The sequence below is a fragment of the Rutilus rutilus genome (genome assembly GCF_951802725.1).
Source record: "Rutilus rutilus genome assembly, chromosome: 23".
Taxonomy (NCBI): Eukaryota; Metazoa; Chordata; class Actinopteri; order Cypriniformes; family Leuciscidae; genus Rutilus; species Rutilus rutilus.
In genome coordinates, this window is record NC_140233.1 from 8,624,463 (window position 1) to 8,644,780 (window position 20,318).

The 20,318-nt window shown below is 39.4% G+C and overlaps 1 protein-coding gene across 1 annotated transcript; it reads left to right on the forward strand.

Annotated features, from left to right (window-relative positions):
- Positions 1–11,066: 11,066 nt before the first annotated feature.
- On the forward strand, positions 11,067–19,401 carry LOC311282797 (intestinal mucin-like protein; the record flags this gene model as incomplete). The annotated part of the gene is made up of 18 exons (XM_084396805.1): positions 11,067–11,163; positions 11,798–11,829; positions 11,912–12,089; positions 12,172–12,266; positions 12,361–12,480; positions 12,761–12,859; positions 12,963–13,082; positions 13,659–13,757; positions 13,846–13,965; positions 14,085–14,183; positions 14,282–14,401; positions 14,579–14,677; positions 14,756–14,875; positions 15,055–15,153; positions 15,255–15,374; positions 16,365–16,404; positions 16,534–16,651; positions 17,398–19,401. 18 exons carry the CDS (start codon positions 11,067–11,069, stop codon positions 17,585–17,587), a joined length of 1,965 nt encoding a protein of 654 aa, XP_084252931.1. The 3' UTR covers positions 17,588–19,401.
- Between the last annotated feature and the right edge of the window lie 917 nt (positions 19,402–20,318).

The window sequence follows — 20,318 nt, forward strand, 5'->3', positions numbered from 1 at the left end:
TACTGCTGTTACTGCTCAAACACCACTGATCGAAACAGCACCACCCACAGGAACAGAAACGCCATCAACAGTTACAACAACTGCTGTTCCACCGACACCATCAACACCACAAATTTCTACTACTGCTATTACTGCTCAAACACCATTCATCGAAACACCACCTCCCAAAGGGACAGAAACGCCATCAACAGCCACTACAACTGCTCTTCCTCCAACATCTACATCACCTGGAATTACTACTGCTGTTACTACTGAAACACCATCTACAGAAACACCACCTCCCACAGGAACAGAAATGCCATCAACAGTTACAACAACTGCTGTTCCACCGACACCAACAGCACCACACATTTCTACTACTGCTGTTACTGCTCAAACACCATTGATCGAAACAGCACCACCCACAGAAACAGAAACGCCATCAACAGTTACAACAACTGCTGTTCCACCTACACCATCAACACCACAAATTTCTACTACTGCTGTTACTGCTCAAACACCACTGATCGAAACAGCACCACCCACAGGAACAGAAACGCCATCAACAGTTACAACAACTGCTGTTCCATCGACACCATCAACACCACAAATTTCTACTACTGCTGTTACTGCTCAAACACCATTCATCGAAACACCACCTCCCACAGGGACAGAAACGCCATCAACAGCTACTACAACTGCTCTTCCACCAACACCTACATCACCTGAAATTACTACTGCTGTTACTGCTGAAACACCATCTACAGAAACACCACCTCCCACAGGAACAGAAACGCCATCAACAGCTACTACAACTGCTGTTCCACCGACACCAACAGCACCACACATTTCTACTACTGCTGTTACTGCTCAAACACCATTGATCGAAACAGCACCACCCACAGAAACAGAAACGCCATCAACAGTTACAACAACTGCTGTTCCACCGACACCAACAACACCACAAATTTCTACTACTGCTGTTACTGCTCAAACACCATTCATCGAAACACCACCACCCACAGGAATAGAAACGCCATCAACAGTTACAACAACTGCTGTTCCACCGACACCATCAACACCACAAATTTCTACTACTGCTGTTACTGCTCAAACACCATTCATCGAAACACCACCTCCCACAGGGACAGAAACTCCATCAACAGCTACTACAACTGCTCTTCCACCAACACCTACATCACCTGGAATTACTACTGCTGTTACTACTGAAACACCATCTACAGAAACACCACCTCCCACAGGAACAGAAACGCCATCAACAGCTACAACAACTGCTGTTCCACCGACACCATTAACACCACAAATTTCTACTACTGCTGTTACTGCTCAAACACCATTCATCGAAACACCACCTCCCAAAGGGACAGAAACGCCATCAACAGCTACTACAACTGCTCTTCCACCAACACCTACATCACCTGGAATTACTACTGCTGTTACTACTGAAACACCATCTACAGAAACACCACCTCCCACAGGAACAGAAACGCCATCAACAGCCACAACAACTGCTGTTCCACCGACACCAACAGCACCACAAATTTCTACTACTGCTGTTACTGCTCAAACACCATTGATCGAAACAGCACCACCCACAGGAACAGAAACGCCATCAACAGTTACAACAACTGCTGTTGCACCGACACCATCAACACCACAAATTTCTACTACTGCTGTTACTGCTCAAACACCATTCATCGAAACACCACCACCCACAGGAACAGAAACGCCATCAACAGCTACTACAACTGCTCTTCCACCAACACCTACATCACCTGGAATTACTACTGCTGTTACTACTGAAACACCATCTATAGAAACACCACCTCCCACAGGAACAGAAACGCCATCAACAGTTACAACAACTGCTGTTCCACCGACACCAACAGCACCACAAATTTCTACTACTGCTGTTACTGCTCAAACACCATTGATCGAAACAGCACCACCCACAGGAACAGAAACGCCATCAACAGTTACAACAACTGCTGTTCCACCGACACCATCAACACCACAAATTTCTACTACTGCTGTTACTGCTCAAACACCATTCATCGAAACACCACCCACAGGGACAGAAACGCCATCAACAGCTACTACAACTGCTCTTCCACCAACACCTACATCACCTGGAATTACTACTGCTGTTACTACTGAAACACCATCTACAGAAACACCACCTCCCACAGGAACAGAAACGCCATCAACAGCTACAACAACTGCTGTTCCACCGACACCAACAGCACCACAAATTTCTACTACTGCTGTTACTGCTCAAACACCATTGATCGAAACAGCACCACCCACAGAAACAGAAATGCCATCAACAGTTACAACAACTGCTGTTCCACCGACACCAAAAGCACCACAAATTTCTACTACTGCTGTTACTGCTCAAACACCATTGATTGAAACAGCACCACCCACAGGAACAGAAACGCCATCAACAGTTACAACAACTGCTGTTCCACCGACACCATCAACACCACAAATTTCTACTACTGCTGTTACTGCTCAAACACCATTCATCGAAACACCACCACCCACAGGAACAGAAACGCCATTAACAGTTACAACAACTGCTGTTCCACCGACACCATCAACACCACAAATTTCTACTACTGCTGTTACTGCTCAAACACCATTCATCGAAACACCACCACCCACAGGAACAGAAACGCCATCAACAGCTACAACAACTGCTGTTCCACCGACACCGTCAACACCACAAATTTCGACTACTGCTGTTACTGCTCAAACACCATTCATCGAAACACCACCTCACACAGGGACAGAAACGCCATCAACAGCTACTACAACTGCTCTTCCACCGACACCTACATCACCTGGAATTACTACTGCTGTTACTGCTGAAACACCATCTACAGAAACACCACCTCCCACAGGAACAGAAACGCCATCAACAGCTACAACAACTGCTTTTCCACCGACACCAACAGCACCACAAATTTCTACTACTGCTGTTACTGCTCAAACACCATTTATCGAAACACCACCTCCCACAGGAACAGAAACGCCATCAACAGTTACAACAACTGCTGTTCCACCGACACCATCAACACCACAAATTTCTACTACTGCTGTTACTGCTCAAACACCATTCATCGAAACACCACCTCCCACAGGGACAGAAACGCCATCAACAGCTACTACAACTGCTCTTCCACCGACACCTACATCACCTGGAATTACTACTCTTGTTACTGCTGAAACACCATCTACAGAAACACCACCTCCCACAGGAACAGAAACGCCATCAACAGCTACAACAACTGCTGTTCCACCGACACCAACAGCACCACAAATTTCTACTACTGCTGTTACTGCTCAAACACCATTTATCGAAACACCACCTCCCACAGGAACAGAAACGCCATCAACAGTTACAACAACTGCTGTTCCACCGACACCATCAACACCACAAATTTCTACTACTGCTGTTACTGCTCAAACACCATTCATCGAAACACCACCACCCACAGGAACAGAAATGCCCTCAACAGCTACAACAACTGCTGTTCCACCGACACCATCAACACCACAAGTTTCTACTACTGCTGTTACTGCTCAAACACTATTCATCGAAACACCACCTCCCAAAGGGACAGAAACGCCATCAACAGCTACTACAACTGCTCTTCCACCAACACCTACATCACCTGGAATTACTACTGCTGTTACTACTGAAACACCATCTACAGAAACACCACCTCCCACAGGAACAGAAACGCCATCAACAGCTACAACAACTGCTGTTCCACCGACACCAACAGCACCACAAATTTCTACTACTGCTGTTACTGCTCAAACACCATTGATCGAAACTGCACCACCCACAGGAACAGAAACGCCATCAACAGCTACAACAACTGCTGTTCCACCGACACCATCAACACCACAAATTTCTACTACTGCTGTTACTGCTCAAACACCATTCATCGAAACACCACCACCCACAGGAACAGAAACGCCATCAACAGCTACTACAACTGCTCTTCCACCAACACCTACATCACCTGGAATTACTACTGCTGTTACTACTGAAACACCATCTACAGAAACACCACCTCCCACAGGAACAGAAACGCCATCAACAGCTACAGCAACTGCTGTTCCACCGACACCAACAGCACCACAAATTTCTACTACTGCTGTTACTGCTCAAACACCACTGATCGAAACAGCACCACCCACAGGAACAGAAACGCCATCAACAGTTACAACAACTGCTGTTCCACCTACACCATCAACACCACAAATTTCTACTACTGCTGTTACTGCTCAAACACCATTCATCGGAACACCACCACCCACAGGAACAGAAACGCCATCAACAGCTACAACAACTGCTGTTCCACCGACACCGTCAACACCACAAATTTCGACTACTGCTGTTACTGCTCAAACACCATTCATCGAAACACCACCTCCCACAGGGACAGAAACGCCATCAACAGCTACTACAACTGCTCTTCCACCGACACCTACATCACCTGGAATTACTACTGCTGTTACTACTGAAACACCATCTACAGAAACACCACCTCCCACAGGAACAGAAACGCCATCAACAGCTACAACAACTGCTGTTCCACCGACACCAACAGCACCTGAAATTTCTACTACTGCTGTTACTGCTCAAACACCATTGATCGAAACACCACCTCCCACAGGAACAGAAACGCCATCAACAGCTACTACAACTGCTCTTCCACCGACACCATCAACACCACAAATTTCTACTACTGTTGTTACTGCTCAAACACCATTCATCGAAACACCACCTCCCACAGGGACAGAAACGCCATCAACAGCTACTACAACTGCTCTTCCACCGACACCTACATCACCTGGAATTACTACTGCTGTTACTACTGAAACACCATCTACAGAAACACCACCTCCCACAGGAACAGAAACGCCATCAACAGCTACAACAACTGCTGTTCCACCGACACCAACAGCACCACAAATTTCTACTACTGCTGTTACTGCTCAAACACCATTCATCGAAACACCACCTCCCACAGGAACAGAAACGCCATCAACAGCTACTACAACTGCTGTTCCACCAACACCTACATCACCTGGAATTACTACTGCTGTTACTACTGAAACACCATCTACAGAAACACCACCTCCCACAGGAACAGAAACGCCATCAACAGCTACTACAACTGCTCTTCCACCGACACCATCAACACCACAAATTTCTACTACTGCTGTTACTGCTCAAACACCATTGATCGAAACACCACCTCCCACAGGGACAGAAACGCCATCAACAGCTACTACAACTGCTCTTCCACCAACACCTACATCACCTGGAATTACTACTGCTGTTACTACTGAAACACCATCTACAGAAACACCACCTCCCACAGGAACAGAAACGCCATCAACAGCTACAACAACTGCTGTTCCACCGACACCATCAACACCACAAATTTCTACTACTGCTGTTACTGCTCAAACACCATTCATCGAAACACCACCTCCCAAAGGGACAGAAACGCCATCAACAGCTACTACAACTGCTCTTCCACCAACACCTACATCACCTGGAATTACTACTGCTGTTACTACTGAAACACCATCTACAGAAACACCACCTCCCACAGGAACAGAAACGCCATCAACAGCTACAACAACTGCTGTTCCACCGACACCAACAGCACCACAAATTTCTACTACTGCTGTTACTGCTCAAACACCATTGATCGAAACAGCACCACCCACAGAAACAGAAACGCCATCAACAGTTACAACAACTGCTGTTCCACCTACACCATCAACACCACAAATTTCTACTACTGCTGTTACTGCTCAAACACCATTCATCGGAACACCACCACCCACAGGAACAGAAACGCCATCAACAGCTACAACAACTGCTGTTCCACCGACACCGTCAACACCACAAATTTCGACTACTGCTGTTACTGCTCAAACACCATTCATCGAAACACCACCTCCCACAGGGACAGAAACGCCATCAACAGCTACTACAACTGCTCTTCCACCGACACCTACATCACCTGGAATTACTACTGCTGTTACTACTGAAACACCATCTACAGAAACACCACCTCCCACAGGAACAGAAACGCCATCAACAGCTACAACAACTGCTGTTCCACCGACACCAACAGCACCACAAATTTCTACTACTGCTGTTACTGCTCAAACACCATTCATCGAAACACCACCTCCCACAGGAACAGAAACGCCATCAACAGCTACTACAACTGCTGTTCCACCAACACCTACATCACCTGGAATTACTACTGCTGTTACTACTGAAACACCATCTACAGAAACACCACCTCCCACAGGAACAGAAACGCCATCAACAGCTACTACAACTGCTCTTCCACCGACACCTACATCACCTGGAATTACTACTGCTGTTACTACTGAAACACCATCTACAGAAACACCACCTCCCACAGGAACAGAAACGCCATCAACAGCTACAACAACTGCTGTTCCACCGACACCAACAGCACCACAAATTTCTACTACTGCTGTTACTGCTCAAACACCATTGATCGAAACAGCACCACCCACAGGAACAGAAACACCATCAACAGTTACAACAACTGCTGTTCCACCGACACCATCAACACCACAAATTTATACTACTGCTGTTACTGCTCAAACACCATTCATCGAAACACCACCTCCCACAGGAACAGAAACGCCATCAACAGCTACTACAACTGCTGTTCCACCAACACCTACATCACCTGGAATTACTACTGCTGTTACTACTGAAACACCATCTACAGAAACACCACCTCCCACAGGGACAGAAACGCCATCAACAGCTACTACAACTGCTCTTCCACCAACACCCACATCACCTGGAATTACTACTGCTGTTACTACTGAAACACCATCTACAGAAACACCACCTCCCACAGGAACAGAAACGCCATCAACAGCTACAACAACTGCTGTTCCACCGACACCAACAGCACCACAAATTTCTACTACTGCTGTTACTGCTCAAACACCATTCATTGAAACACCACCACCCACAGGAACAGAAACGCCATCAACAGCTACAACAACTGCTGTTCCACCAACACCAACAGCACCACAAATTTCTACTACTGCTGTTACTGCTCAAACACCATTCATCGAAACACCACCTCCCTCAGGGACAGAAACACCATCAACAGCTACTACAACTGCTGTTTCACCAACACCTACATCACCTGGAATTACTACTGCTGTTACTGCTGAAATACCATGGACAGGAACACCACCATCTACAACATATGTTACATTATCTCCTTTGACAACAGCACCTCTAGTGACACAAACACCATCAACAATGTTCACGGTGCATACAGAATCAACAATTAAAATGACGCATGCCACAGCACCTCAAATTGTCATCACAACGAGCTGTCATTGCACATATGCAAATCAAACATTCCCACCCGGTAAGTAATACATGAATGACAATTTCAAATTTTTTCATACAGTTTTGTGATTGTGAATCCATGAACAATTGTAAGCATATCAATGATGCACATTCTGTTATTCTAATTATAGAGTCTGTGATCTACAACAAAACTGATAAAGCGGGCTGGTGCTACTTTGCTTACTGCAACTCCAGCTGTGTTAGTGAAGTAACACAGAAACCATGTCCTCAGACTACTACAGTTCCAGTTTCAACTGTTCCAAATGACTGTACTGATGTCAACAGAAAGGTAAAAAATCTTGTTCATGTACAATTTACATTTTTTCAAAAAATGCTTTTTAGTTGAATTACAATGGCACTGAAATAGATAAGCCCATTGTATTAATCTTTGTTCATCAATATTGTTTGAATCTTTAACAGAATGGAGAGTCATGGAATGAAGGATGTACGACTAAAAACTGCATAAATGGGAATGTCACCACAAACCCTGTACAGTGTGATCCAACTGATTCTGTTATACCTACATGTGTCAATGGACTGAAACCTGAGAAGGTTTATTATAACAATGGCTGCTGCACTAAGTATGAGTGTCCATGTGAGTTTAAACCATGCTCTAGGAAACTGATGTTTATTATTTTGGTTTAACTTTCTGAAATCAATACAGGTCAATGCAGTAGTTGGGGTGACCCGCATTGGTCACATCATTTATTATGTGTTCCAAGGAAACTGCGACTATGTGTTCAAGAAATAATTCCAAAATACGATATCAGTGTCCATGTGTGCCGCTGCACAAACCTATGGCTTTTCAGCCCGCTAAAACAGGCGGGACCGACTGCCTAAATAAGCATAAGAGTGCTATTTCATCAGAATCTTTCGACTGAGAAGTGTTAGCGTCTACTCGCGTGCTACTGTTTAGTAAGGCAGAGCACGCAATGCACATTTCTGCTATCTCAGGGAACCGAGGTTACGTTAGTAACCAGAGTGTTCCCTTTCTAAACGGTCAATATAACATAGCGCTGTGCTATAAGTGCAGAACAGAAGTTGTTCCTAGGACCCACTATGAGGGCCCTTGGAAACAAATGCAAGTTTGTCCAGCTGCACAAGCGTTAACAAATCAGGCTTCAGTATTTCGGAGAAAACAGAGTTCCCCCAAAGAGTGATTCAAGAGAGATCGTTTCGAAAGGGGAAAAAAATAGCTAACTTTTGTGCTTGGTCCATAATCTTTTGTTTATTGTTCACCCTCTTCTAATCTTAGGCTTTTGTCAAGGCTGGGGAAACTCACATTACTTTACATTTGATGGACTCCACTACACTTACCAAGGAAACTGCACTTATATATTAATGGAGGAAATTAGGCCGCAATTCAACTTAAAGGTCTACATTGACAATGTCTACTGTGACATTGGTGAGCGTGCATCCTGTCCCAGATCCATTATTGTGTCTTACAACAAACAAGTCATTACACTTAGGAATAACGGGTTAAAAGAAGGTGTGAGTCTGGAGGTGAGACCTACATTAGGATTGCAAAAATATTTTAAGTAAGTGTTCTGTACTGTATTGTAAATGTGTTGGGTTTCTTTGTGGTTGTCTGTTTTTCTATAAGGCTCTGAAGGACAATGTTGTGTTAACAATGCCATATGTTCATAAAGATGTGATGGTTATAAGCTCAGGCCTAAATTTGTTCCTGGAGATTCCAGAGCTAAAAGTCAATTTAACATTCGGAAACACTGACTTTAGCATCAACCTGCCATTCCAGCATTTTGGAGAAAACACACAAGGTCACTGTGGTAAGTTAGCACATAAAATTTTTTTTTTTGAAATAGTCTAAAAGGTTAATAGTTTGAAAGGATAATGAGGTCATATGAGGGTTCATTTATATAGCAATAAAATACATTTAAATAAATAAAAGTTTTTTGAATATTTATTTAACTGCAACAACTCAAGAAAGTGTATTATGTTTGACAAAATAAAAAAGAACAGCTGTTGTTGTAAGGAGGGGTTTGATTTTGTGCATTATTAATCTTAATTATTCCAAACAATTCTCACTAAGGAACATGCAACAACAACCAGGCTGATGACTGCATGATCCCTGGAGGGATCTTGGTCAACGACTGTGCAGAGATGGCGGATTACTGGCCAGCCAGTGGTGTGAATGGCAAAAATTGCACTAAACCTCCAGCCATGTCAACACCCGTGCCAAAACCATCATGCCAGAACCTGAACCATAGTGACTGCAATCTTCTCATGAGCGAGTAAGTTTGTTCTGTGTGGTGTAAGAATGTTTAACAAGATTTGCTTCCAAAGTGTTATTTGCCTTTTCAATCATCTGTTCTTCATTTTGTACTTTCTCAGGTTGTTCGAAGCATGCCATTCCCATATGTCCCCTAAAAACTTCTTTTCAGCCTGTCATGATAGTTGTGACCCCGCAACAGTGTGTGCCAGTCTGCAGAGCTACGCACGGTCTTGCTCTCAATTAGGTGTCTGCATACACTGGAGGAACTACACTAGCCTTTGCAGTAAGATTGATTTAATTGAATCTATCTATCTCTCTATCTATATATATGTACAAAACATATGTATGTTTTGATTTGAAGACAAATTTTCCTGTTTGAGGTGGAATATTCGGTAACATTTTATTTTACAGTGTCCTTGTTACATAGGTTACATGTACTTACCATAGTAATAACAGTAAATTATGCATAATTACATGCAATCAACCCTCAACCAAATCCTAATCCTATAGTAAGTACATGCAGTTAATTATTATTACTGAGTACTTAAATATATAATTACACTGTAACAATGACACCTTAAAATAAAGTGTAACCGAATATTCTTTAGGAGCTGTAGAGTTTTGAACTCAGAGATTGTTTTAACTTTTCTTTTTCAGACATCAAATGTTCTGAAGATAAAATCTTTTTGCCTTGTGGTCCATCTGAACCACCAACATGTAGAGACGGGTATGTCCTTTTTTCTTTTAATAATTTAGACCGTTTTGAAAAGACAAAATTCTGTGCATATTAAGTCAAAGATAAGTACATACTGATTGTAGGTTGCATTATTGTGCAGCTTAGGAGTGAGGCAAGCCTTTTTAAAGGCAAAATTTGTGCCATGATGTCTATTTTATATTTAATACATCCAGCTTTCACATTAATATAATGGTCTAGTAGTGTTGTCACCATAGCAACATTTTAGTGGTCGGTACTTAAACCAGTAGAATTTCACAGTTATCTTTATTAATTTCAGTACCATAGCAAAAAGCTATTGTTGTTATTTTATATTAATGTTTCATGTAACTATTTGAAAATAAAAATATTAAATTAATTAAATGAGTTGATTATGATATATGCATTTGTGTAATGCATATACCATGAATATACAAATTACTAACTGTTCCCCGACACACTTAACGACTGTAAGGCCAAATATGAATGTAATTTGATACTTACGACTGATCATGTCCAAACGCGCAGAGTCAGAGACAGATGAGTTCAGTCTGTGTTCACACTTCACAGTCAGTGTTTAAAATCACTAGGATGCAATGTTATCTGTGATCAGAATGTGTGTAATAAACGGTAAAAAGGTTAAATAATATTTGTATTTCAGACCTATGCAGAGCAGCATTTCAGTGCTCACAGAAGGATGCTTCTGCCCTGAGAACACAACACTCTTCAACAAAGAGTCAGGAATATGTGTGTCAAAATGTGGTGAGTAGCCATTACAGAGTGTGTGTGCATGCGTGTTTGTGTGTGTGTGTGTGTGTGTGTTTGTCTGTCATCTCTATTAGAGTTGAAGTCTTTGTCTTAATACTGTACCTCTCTAGATAGATAAACTGACAGACAGATTGGTCAACATCTCAGATTATGGTTTTACAAGAGCCCTCAGTCTATTTCCAGCATACTAAAGATAGTATTTACCTAAACCACTATTTTGTACGATATTTTTTATATTCTTTAAGTCACCGAACATGTCTGACATGGAACACTAATTATAAGCAATGAGAATAAGGCAAAACATGATTGTTGGGTATCTGAAATGAATGCTGTTATAAATGCATTTTCTCTTTTTCATTTGAGTAAAATTGGCAGTTTGTTTCTTTGGCCAAGAGATCTTGGTTTGGATCTGGGCCTCAAAGGCTCTAAGACTAGTCTTCTGGATTGGGGGTCCAATTGTATTGTTCTGGGACTTTGGGGTTTTGACTCCAGCTGTAGTGCCTATTAAAGGCAATGGGAAAGCAATATATTGATATACAGAAAATTTGCACCTGCATCAAACACATCAACATGCATGCCAGAGCCATTTTGAGAATATTTCGGAATATTTTGTTTTTTTTTCTTGTAGGATGCATAGACCCCTCGGGGACTCCACGTGAGGTACGGCAAGGTTTAAAACTGTTAACTAAATAGCCACATCCCAATGACTGTAGTACAATTATTATTATTTTTTTTGTTATAGTTTGATGAGCATTTTAAGTATAAATGCGAGGACTGCATCTGTGATAAGGCCAGCCAATCAGTGATCTGTAAACCCAAGAAGTGTCCCGATGTGAACCCTGAGAACTGCACTGAGCCCGGCTTCATGCTGGTCAGTGTCACCGATCCCTCAGATCCATGCTGCAGCAAACAAGTTTGCAGTAAGATGAGTTTGTTTCTTTTTTTAATGAGTTTTGTTTTAAGATTGAAGTGTCAAGTCTCCTCACACTCTGTTCCATTTAGAGTTAGATTGTGCTGTCAGCATGTGCCCAAATGGATTATGTCCGCAAGGGTTCTGTGTTTATAATGCATCAGACAGCACCAGACATGTTCTCAAGGTACATTTGAAAAAATTCCCTATCTTTTCAGTTCATCTGACAAAGAGTCTCCTCTTTTCCTCAGTCTTCATGTATTCTGTCTGTCTTTCTATAGAATGGAGAGAAGTACAATTATAAATGTGAAACTGTTACCTGCCGTCAAATTAATGGCTCGTTTGTGACTGTGAAAACCAACACAGAATGTCCTTACTTGAGTTCACAAGACTGTGGGCCTGTAAGTAGAAGCTCTAGCATCAACTCCACACATCATACACTTGTTCAGTTTGTATTTTGAATAGTCGACTCGGCACATTATCAGATACTACCCTTGTTCTAATCTGATTATACACATTTCTTCAGTCATTGAGTCATTGAGTTTTGATAGCACCAAAGCAGCATTATGTTGTCAGATAGTCACATCGCTTCATTGTTGATTAGTTGCATTGTGGCATGTTGACCAGTTCATACAGTTTCTGCTTTATTATTAAAATTGTAAACTTGTTTTTCACTCCAAGGGGTTTGAATATGTGAAAAAAGAAGGAGAGTGCTGTGGAACATGTACACAAGAGGCCTGTGTTTATGTTGCACCAGACAACACCACTCATACTCTCAAGGTACATTTAAAAACATTCTCAAACTTCTTCATTCTTTCAGTTCATCAGACAAATAATCTGCTCTGTTCTTCAGTCCTCATGGATTCTGTCTGTCTTTTGTTAGGATGGAGAAGTCTCCAATTACACATGTGAAACTGTTACCTGTCATGAATTTAATGGCTTGTTTGTGACTGAGAAGAGAATAAGAGAATGCCCTTCCTTGAGTACACTTAACTGTGGGCCTGTAAGTAGAATCTCTAGCTTCAACTCTTCGTCTTGTTTTTTTTTTTTTTTTGGCTGCTGCTTATTTAATGCAGCATTATGTGCTCACATCCAAGTGCTAATTTTACATAGCATATAGTTTTGGTCATAGTTCTATTCGTACTTCATAGTTAGTTTAAATCCTTTCAAATTAAATCAGTATTTGAACATGTTTTTTTTTTTTTATCATTATTTAATAATGTTTACTTTAAATAAAACTGACAAAAATCGTTCTGGATATAAATATATACTGTATAGTACTGTGCAAGTCTTAGACACATTTGATAAATGTGTTTTTAAGTTGGTTATTTAAGTTTTGCTTTAGTGTAAGATTAGTGTAACAGAAATAAGAGCTTTATATATATATATATATATGTATATATAAGCTCTTATTTCTTATATATTTTGAAGCTTTTTTAAGCTCTTATTTTGAAAGAGTAATTCTTTCAAAATAAGAGCTTAAAAAAGTCATTGTTTTTTAAAATGCTGCAATAAAGGTGCCACTGGGTTATTAAACTACTGTAAATGCTTCTTTTTTTTTTTTTTTTTTTACTCCAAGGGGTTTGAATATATGAAAAAAGAGAGCGAGTGCTGTGAAACATGTACACAAGTGGCCTGTATTTATGATGCACCAGACAACACCAGACATGTTCTCAAGGTAAATTCTCAAACTTTTCTTCATTCTTTCAGTTCATCAGACAAAGAACCTGCTCTGAATTCTCATGTGCCTCTCTGTCTTTTTAAAGGATGGAGAGGAGTACAAGTACAAATGTGAAACTGTTACCTGCCGTCAAATTAATGGCTCGTTTGTGACTGTGAAAACCAACACAGAATGTCCTTACTTGAGTTCACAAGACTGTGGGCCTGTAAGTAGAAGCTCTAGAATCAATCATTGTTGATCAGTTGCATTGTGGCACGTTGACCAGTGACATTCATACAGCTTCCACTTGATTAATAAAAGGATAAACTTGCCTTTCACTTCAAGGGGTTTGAATATGTGAAAAAAGAAGGAGTGTGCTGTGGATCATGTACACAAGATGCCTGTATTTATGATGCGCCAGACAACACCACTCGTAGTCTCAAGGTACATTTAAAAACATTCTCGAACTTTTCTTCATCATTACAGTTTATTAGAAAAACAATCTGCTCATGGATTCATGGATTCTGTCTGTCTTTTGTTAGGATGGAGAAGTCCACAGTTACACATGTGAAACTGTTACCTGCCATCAAATGAATGGCTCGTTCATCACAGAGAAGACCAAATCAGAATGTCATTACTTGAGTTCACATGACTGTGAGCCAGTAAGTAGAAGCTCTAGCTTCAACTCCACACACATTTTTTTGCCTTTATTAAGATAGGACAGTTGGTCAGGGAGCGAAGTGTGAGAGAAAGGATCACAAGCTGGGACATAAATATACATACATGCACACACGGATCTCATTATTAAAACTACTGTACAATCTTGTTTTCTCTCCAAGGGGTTTGAATATGTGAAAAAAGAAGAACAGTGCTGTGGATCATGTACACAAGAGGCCTGTGTTTATGATGCGCCAAACAACACCAGACAGACTCTCAAGGTATTGAAAACATTCTTAAACGTTCAAAGAATCTTTTCTAGTCTTCAATCCTCATGGAGTCTGTCTGTCTTTTGTTAGGATGGAGAAGTCCACAGTTACACATGTGAAACTGTTACCTGTCATGAATTTAATGGCTTATTTGTGACCGAGAAGATCAAAACGGAATGTCCTTACTCGAGTTCAGAAGACTGTGGGCCTGTAAGTAGAAGCTCTAGCTTCAACTCCGTGTTAAACACTTCTGGGTGCATTTTTGTGGGCAAATTTTTGATAATTATTTACGTTTGCGTCAAATTATTTTGTGCTTACATTCTGTGTTACTTTTTACATCGTTTTTCCCCCCCTAAAAACTACTATATAAACTTGTTTTTCACCCCAAGGGGTTTGAATATGTGAAAAAAGATGGAGAGTGCTGTGGAACATGTACACAAGATGCCTGTATTTATGATGCACCAGACAACACCAGACATGTTCTCAAGGTACATTCAATTACCAAACTTTTCTTTGTTTGTTCAGTTCATCAGACAATGAATCTGCTCTGTTCTTCAGTCTTCATGTACCTTTCTCTCTTTTTGTTTAGGATGGAAAAGAGTACAATTTCAAATGTATGAATGCTACCTGCCTGAAAAGGAATGGCACGTTTATGACGATAGAGAGCGTTAAACAATGCCCACCCTTTAATCCAGATGACTGTGTTTCTGTAAGTAGAAAATCTGTAATTCGAGGAGCACACATTACACCCCTGTTCTGCTTGTATTTTATATCCCTGTTGCTTTCTTACTGCTTGAGTATAGACATGCGTATTTGACATATTTCATATTTTTGTCCGTGATCTCAAAACATTATCACAGCCATAGAAACGCATTCAAATAGTCATAATTTACTCACGATCATATTATTCCAAGCAATGAAACAGGATGGGGGCTCATAAAATGACAAAAAAAGCACTATAAAAAGATCATAAAAGTTCTGGTCTTTGTGTGAGGAACAAAATTTCAGTTCACTAAAAATCTTGCTTGACAGTCATGGTCAACATTCACTTTCATTGTGTGAAAAAGAGCAGCTTGGATATGCTGCTGCAGTTTACAGTAAATAACTCATAATAACTAAGTCATACAGGTGGCAAAATGGTATGGGACGAAATATTCCTTTAAAGGTTGTTAAAGTTGTTTGAACCTTTGGTTAGAGAATTTCATGTAATGTTTCAAGAAAATAAAACTTGTAAATTGTGGTAAATCAAAGAAATCTACAATATGTTTTGGAAAAGGAATTTTGTTCAGATGGCTGTGATAATTGTTTTATTGATTGATTAACTGCGAGGTATCAACTCTCAAAAGGTAATTGAGACTTTATATCTTGGAATTCAGTTTTTATCCCCCTTAGAATTGTGAAAAACAAAGTCAGAATTGACTGACACTCAGATGAAGACTAACTGATTAGTGAAACGCAACTTGCTCTTTTAATATCATCACTTCATCTTCTGCTTTTCTCTGGCTTTTTCAGTCAAACTCTCTTGCTCATAGAAGCTTGATATCTTCTGGCAGGGATTTGACGTCCGGGGCCGGATCTAATATATCTGATATTTCTGATGTTGAGATCAATCATATCTAACATCAAGCTTCCATAGTTTTGAGGGAATTTTACAAAGATTTTAAGCAACGTTTCCTTTCTGTTATTTGTGTTCTTACAGGGAACAGAGCAATTTGACAAAGATGGATGCTGCGAGATCTGTAAGATATTGTTTCCTTGAACAAAAACTGTATTTGTATTTATGCAGATCATTTAATAGATGCTACGTAAATTAAAAATAGCGTACGAGGCGCTGCAAAAAATGCATTTCTGCCTCTATTATCTCTCAGGTGAACTCAGCAACTGTGTTCTTAAGAAGAACCTCACCCGTCTGCATGTCAATAATTGCACTTCCATCGAGGATGTAGAAGTCACTTCCTGCGCTGGCCACTGTGACAACGGATCCATGTGAGAGCATTACACACCTATTGATCACACACATTTTTTTTTTTCTAACAAATTCTCAGACGAACCATAAAAGTCTTAGAGTTACAGAGTAAAACTAATGACAACTCGTTTATTTGTCATTCATTTTATATGAGGTTCGCAGCCGGGTTACCAAAATTCAGGACAAGTCTGAACATGATTTATGTTGTTTATTTTAATTAAGGAGAAAAATGTCAATATTATTTCGTATTGATGTCAGTATTTATTTAAAATCAGCTTGTTAAATATTAATTCAACAGATTGTTAAAATTATGTTGTGTGATATTGATTGAACACTGTTGAGAGAAGCTCTTGGATGTGAGAGAGGACAAAACCAAGAGAGAATACAGTAAACTGGCTACTTTTCATGCTATGTTAATATTATTTTGGATAATAATTTATCTGTTGGCTTAATCTGCTATATACTAGTATATAATACCATACTACTGTATTATATATTGCATTTTAATATAATAGTCCCCAAAACAACAAACAAATCCACAAAAAGAAATCACATTGAAACCAGTTTCTGAAATGGCTCAGAAAAGTGAATTTAACTAATTTGTTGGCCATTTGGTTTGATATTTTGTCAGATATCCAATGAAATTCGTACATTTTTCAGTTTGCTTAAGCATCCAAACCTTTTTGTGGATACCGTATAATAGGATAAACTCACATCCAGCTGATCTACACTCATATGACTGGTGTTTTCTTGGAAACCTGCACAGGTATTCAATGGAAGAGAACATCATGAAGCACAGCTGTTCTTGCTGTCAGGAGAAGAAAACCAGCAGTCGAGAGGTGATGCTGAAGTGTGCCAATAGCATTGTGATCCCTCATAACTACACATATGTTGACAGCTGCACATGCACTCCTCCCAAATGTGAAGAAGACACAGTGTTTTACAACGAACCATAGTAAACTTGTGGTAAAAACCTGCACATTTCATTAACTGATATAACGCAGGGAGTTTAGGTAATGTCAGTTTACTAGTTTTCACTGTAAATTATAAGATGATTGTTAGCTTTTACATCCAAAATCTGTACATTTAACTGTTTTTTACTGTAAAATGACATAAAATGTCCTGTTAGATCTATTACAGGTTTTCACCATAATGTAAGGGAAGTTGCCATTATCTAATAAACAGGTTTTTATCATACTGTAGTACTTTTACAGTCTTTTGCTGTTAAAATTACAAACATTTTATGCAGTCTAGTAGAGCAACTGCAGATAAAAAGATCCTGCTTTTCACTCTTGCTGATCTGTCATACTAAGAAAGCAACGATTTTAAAATATATAGGCTAACCAAAAATGACAATAACAGTGATTTAAGCTGATTGTTGTAGTGCATTAATGACTATAATTATTTTAACAAATATTTGCACCATTTTTTTTTTTTTTTTTTTTGTGGTTTGATCTAGAGGTAAAGTTATTTCTTGAAGGGGGCGTTTAAAAAAAACTTTGTTGGTAATGCATGAAATAATAATGTTGTTTTTCCTTCCAATGAAATGAATTAAAATCACAATAAAGCATAAGAAAGAGCATCAATTACAGTCTCTTGTTTTTTTTGTTTTTTTTTTGTTTTTTTTTAGAAAAGAGCCAGTCTGCATACATTGATAGTACAAAGCATTGGAGTACCAATTTTGATCTGAAAGTAAATTTGCTTATTTTATCGGTCTCTTAATTTATCATTGTATGCTAGCATTGTAGCCCATACTTAAATGTAATCTTCAGTACATGGTTTCATATTTACAGTGAAAAAAGCTCCTAAAACTGTAATTTGTTAGATTGTTGATTTAGTTGTGAAATGTTTATTTTAGATTCATAAAGCCTTCAGTACCTGGCCGGGGGAAAATGCATTACCTACATCTTACCACAAGAGGTCCCTGTCGTCAAGCTACTGAACGGACAGATTTCCCTCAGTTATTTTTGTACGTTTCTGTTGACATCAATCCTCCTGAAACAATTATCCACACATGTTCTTAATTTATCATATTATAAAAAAAACAGATTTTGATTAATTTGTTACAAATTTGTGAATAAAAATCATAGTTAACCGACGTCCCACAATACCGGGGATACTTTAATGTGTCTCATCACGTACAGCTGTAGCGATCGTCACTCGTGTGAACGAGCACCGATTTGACTCCGATTTCGGGCTTTTGTCCAAGTAGCAGTCTAACAAGATAAGATAGGCTACGTACATAATTTAAAAAATGAACCCCTTTAAACTGTAGGCTACCCTAAATATTACATTCTTTTCAGATTACATTTATTAAAAGTAAATAGCTTATACTAACATCAAAACAAACTTTGATGTTTTGGTTCGCAATTGATTACATAAAGACATAAGATATTACAGATTTACGTATAATGTAAGAAGACTTTAATTTCAAAATCCCTGGTGGCCACAGATTTTCATCCACATCACACACAATATAGCCTGTGTGAATGCTGAATCCATACCATCATCAGTATCTCTGCAGGCTTCTTAAATTGCTTGAAGAAGACTCACTTTGTCCCAGAGGTAATTTACTTTCCGTCTTCAGGAGGAGGAGAGTTCAGAAATGGAGAATTATAAAATATGATTTCAACATGATGCCATGTTTATTTCTTAAATAGCCTACTGTAGTGTTCATGTTGAGAACAAAGTTGAGCTAATCTGCTTGTATCCACATCTGGGACATCATCACTGTCACCGTTGAGACAACATCTATCCTCAAGAGCTGATGTGAGCTGTCTGTCTGTCAGCACTTGCTCTTTTATAGTGTCTTTAAGGAAGTGTAATCTGATTAGGCCTATGCACAATTATATCGTCTTTCAGTCCTATCAACATTTAATGTTCTGGAGGTGTTTGAGAATAAACAGGATTAGAAAGCTTGATGGGGAAAAAACTTTGAGTCACGCACGTTTATCGCTGCTGTCATCTCAAACTAACAAGGGTGTGAGTCCTGAAAGAAGACAAAATACACAGCGCAGTATGACGCACTAAGCCTGTGTACTCTGCTGGTATGAGTTTTGGGCTGGAAAGATTATAGTCAAGATTAGATTTTATTATTTAATACCACATTATTATAAACTGATATATTTGTAGACAAAGGTCTAATATAATGAACCATGTAAGGGAACAGGTTTTTCTGAAAAATGTACATTTCATTTAATGTATTTGTATTTATGCAGATCATTTAATAGATGTTACGTAAATTAAACTCTGTCAACTCCGTCAGACACATTAAAAAGCGTGTTATTTTAATTTGATCCATCAAACAACAGTGTAAAGTCTTCAGTTATGTAATAATGGTGTATAGTAAAAGTGAAAAAATACATTCTCTAAAAAAATTTCCTGGGTTAGGGTTATAATGAACAATCCAGTTCTTAAATCCCTTAATTCTCTACCATCCTTTGAATATTAAACATATATAACCAATATTCTCAGTAAATCACACATAATATCATGTAGTTCAGTTGATTTTTTAAAAATATTTTAACAATAAATGAAAAAAAGAAAGAATAAAATATTTATTTCAAAATAAACAGAAACCTTCTCCTGACAGTGTTATATACTGAGGGAGTTGATAAAAACGGGCGGAGTTGACAACTGTAGTTACAACAACTGATTGACAAGACAACAAATTAAGACAACTCATTT